This window comes from Myotis daubentonii, chromosome 15, assembly GCF_963259705.1.
Source record: "Myotis daubentonii chromosome 15, mMyoDau2.1, whole genome shotgun sequence".
Classification (NCBI taxonomy): Eukaryota; Metazoa; Chordata; class Mammalia; order Chiroptera; family Vespertilionidae; genus Myotis; species Myotis daubentonii.
Window position 1 is genome coordinate 1,436,750 of NC_081854.1, and position 3,533 is coordinate 1,440,282.

The following is a 3,533-nucleotide window of genomic DNA, read 5'->3' on the forward strand; positions in this document are numbered from 1 at the left end:
TTTGGTGGTGATGAGCTCCTTTAGCTTTTTCTGGTCTCTGAAGCTCTTTATCTGACCTTCAATTCTAAATGAGAGCTTTTCTGGGTAATCTTGGTTGTAGGTCTTTGCTTTTCGTCGCTTTGAATATTTCTTGTCACTCCCTTCTGGCCTGCAACGTTTCTGTTGAGAAATCAGCTGACAGTCGTATGGGCGCTCCTCGTAGGTAACTAACTGCTTTTCTCTTGCTGCTTTTTAAGATTCTTTCTTTGTCTTTAACCCTTGGCATTTTAATTATGATGTATCTTGGTGTGGGCCTCTTTGGGTTCCTCTTATTTGAGACGTTAGAGTGTCAGCCTGCACACCGAAGTGTCTTGGGGTCAATTGATCATCAGGGCAAGAACAATAGGCAACCAACCGATGTTTCTCTCTCACATTGATGTTTCTCTCTCCCTCCCTTCCTTTCTCTCTAAATTCAATAAACATATCCTTGGATGAGGATTTTTTCAAAAAGCCAATCACAGGTTCTTTCCACACTCAAGGGACAACAAGGATCATCTTAGGCATCTGATCATCTTAGGGCATGTCTGATTCACTCACCCCTGTAATCACCAAATACTAGCACAGATGACCTGAGAAGAAAGGAAGAAACGGAAGTGTGATGGTAGGATGGAATAAAAAGATAGATGGAGGCTCACTGAGAGATCAGATATGGAGGAGTGATCACAAATTGCTAAAGAATGTTCTCTTCTTTCTGGACTTTTATCTGGGCCTATGGCAACCCAGCTTCCTTTGCAGGTCCATGTGACCATGTGACTAAGCTCTAGCCAATGGGATATCAGTACAGCTTCCCAGTCACATGTCAGAAGTACACTGCTGGCCCTCTGCTTGCTCTGTCCCCCTCCCTGTAGCTGGACTGTGAAGGAAATACCAATGATCCATCTCCCACCAGGTGCATAAGGCCACCGGAGGTGATGGCAGGGCAAGGAGAAGGAGGAATCTGGTCTCAGGATCGCCTTCGACCATCGTGTTTATATGAAAGAGAAATACACCTTCTCTTATTTGGTGTCTGTTAAAGTAGGTGAACTCCAAACCCAACTCATATGGTGCTGCTAGGTAAATGCTACAGAAAGACAAACTTAGTCTTCTTTTTAAAAAATATTTTTATTGATTTCAGAAAGGAAGGGAGAGGGAGAGAGAGATAGAAACATCAATGATGAGAGAGACTCATTGAACGGCTGCCTCCTGCACGCCCCCTACTGAGGACCCAGCCTGCAACCCGGGCCTGTGCCCTTGACCGGAATCTAACCCAGGACCCTTCAGTCCGCAGGCCGATGCTCTATCCACTGTGCCAAACCAGCCAGGGCCGAGATTAGTCTTTTTTTATTTTAGGTTTAACACCTAAAATTTAATAACTCAACACCTGTGTACAACACAGTGTGCTGGCCACCAAAAGTCTACTTTCTGTCTGTCATCATGTATTTGACCCCCTTTACCCACTTCACCCTCCCTCTACCCTTTCCTTCTGGTAGCCACTGATCCATTTTGATTAGTTTGTGTTTGTTAGGCTTGTTTCTTTGTTTTACATTCCACAATATGAATGAAATCATACAAGGACATAGTCTTGACATCCCCCCCCCCCAAAGGAAGGAGCCACATGAAGACTGCAAACCATCTCTCTGTGAGTCCAACGTGGCCTATTTTTCTCCTGGAATACTTGCCTCTCCTTCTGGTGGAGTTTTTGGCTGGCGTTTAATCAGATCTCAGATGGAAAATAGGCACCCCCCAAACATTAGAACCACGTTGAGTAGGCCAGCGTGCTCCTCTTGTGGCCCATGGAAACAGGTGAACTGAGAAGAGACTGTCCTATTGGGCTCACACTGCAGGATGTGGGGTCATTGAGGGGGGCTCTTGCATGCAATGACCTCCCACGATTTAAGTTATTCGCTCTCTCTCCTTCTGTATTCCTCTGTGTCCACCTAGTACCATTTGCCTCGATGAAATGCACACTAATATATCTCTTTTTTATCTGGACGCCCACTAGGGCTTCCCGCATGGCTCATTATCATTCAACTTCTTTAAAAATATTTTTTTATTGATTTCAGAGAGGAAGGGAGAGGCAGAGAGAGAGAAATAGAAACATCCATGGTGAAAGAGAATCATTGATTGGCTCCCTCCTGCACACCCCACACTGGGGATGGAGCCTGCAACCAGGGCATGTGCTCTGACCGGGAATCCAACCATGACCTCCTGGTTCATAGGTTGATGCTCAACCACAGAGCCACACCAGCCGGGCTGTCATTCAACTTTGTTGCCAACCTTTCGGGGTACAGGTGTGCTCCTGGCCTATGAGGGTGGATCTCTGGGGGTCCTTCCCCCGTCCTAGGACGGCACCTGCAGATAGAGCTTCCGCAGGGCCCCCATCATGTCCTTGTTCCTCAGGCTGTAGATGAGGGGGTTCAGGGTGGGTGTGAGGATGGAGTAGAAGACAGCGGCCAGGCGCCCCTGGAGCGGGGAGGAGCGGGCGCTGGGCTGCATGTAGGCAGAGCTGCCGGCGCCGTAGAACAGCAGCACGGTGGCCAGGTGGGACGAGCACGTGGAGAAGGCCTTCCGGCGGCCGCCCACGGAGCGGATCCGCACCACGGTGGCCAAGATGCGCACGTAGGACAGCACGGTGAGCGCAAAGCAGCTCATGATGACGCAGCCGCTGACCGCGAACCCGGCGGCCTCGTGGGCATCCGCGTGGGCACAGGCGAGGCGCATGACCGGGGGGATGTCGCAGAAGAAGTGGTCAATGACGCGGGGGCCGCAGAAGGGCAGGGAGAAGGTGTTGGCCGTGTGGAAGGTGGAGAAGAGCAGCCCGCTGCCCCAGGCCACCGCCACCAGGGAGACGCAGATGCGGGGGCGCATGGCCACGCCATACAGCAGGGGCCTGTAGATGGCCAGACACCGGTCGTAAGCCATGGAGGTGATGAGGAAACACTCCGTGGATCCAAGGCTGACAAACGCAAAGAGCTGGGATGCGCAGGCAAGGAGGGAAATCTCCCTCGAGCCCAGCAGGGTGGCCACCAGGGCCCGGGGCAGGGTGGTGGACATGGAGCAGATGTCCACCAGGGAGAGGTGCTTGAGGAAGAAGTACATGGGCGTGCGCAGGCGGGGGTCGAGCGTCACGGCAGCCACGATGGAGATGTTCCCCAGAAGGGCAGCCAGGTAGACGAGAAGGAAGAAGGCCGCGCTGAGCAGCTGTAACTCAGGGGAAGCCGAGAAGCCCTGGAGGAGGAAGATGGATACCGCCCCCGTGAGGTTGGCCATGTTCTGTCTTTGGAAACGCTGGGGAATTGCAGAGCGGCGCCAGGAGCAGAACCGCAGAGGGCGATCCAGGAGCGGAATTGCAGAGGGCGAACTTGGAGCGGAATTGCAGAGGGCGATCCAGGAGCGGAATTGCAGAGGGCGAACTTGGAGCGGAATTGCAGAGGGCGATCCAGGAGGAGAATTGCAGAGGGCGATCCAGGAGCGGAATTGCAGAGGGCGATCCAGGAGCGGAATTGCAGAGGGCG

At 52.3% G+C, this 3,533-nt stretch overlaps 1 protein-coding gene across 1 annotated transcript; it reads right to left on the bottom strand.

The window, feature by feature from the left end:
• Window positions 1–2,358: 2,358 nt before the first annotated feature.
• LOC132217234 (olfactory receptor 10AG1-like) lies at window positions 2,359–3,288 on the bottom strand. Its single transcript, XM_059667330.1, has one exon. It carries the CDS (start codon window positions 3,286–3,288, stop codon window positions 2,359–2,361), a length of 930 nt encoding a protein of 309 aa, XP_059523313.1.
• Window positions 3,289–3,533: the final 245 nt, after the last annotated feature.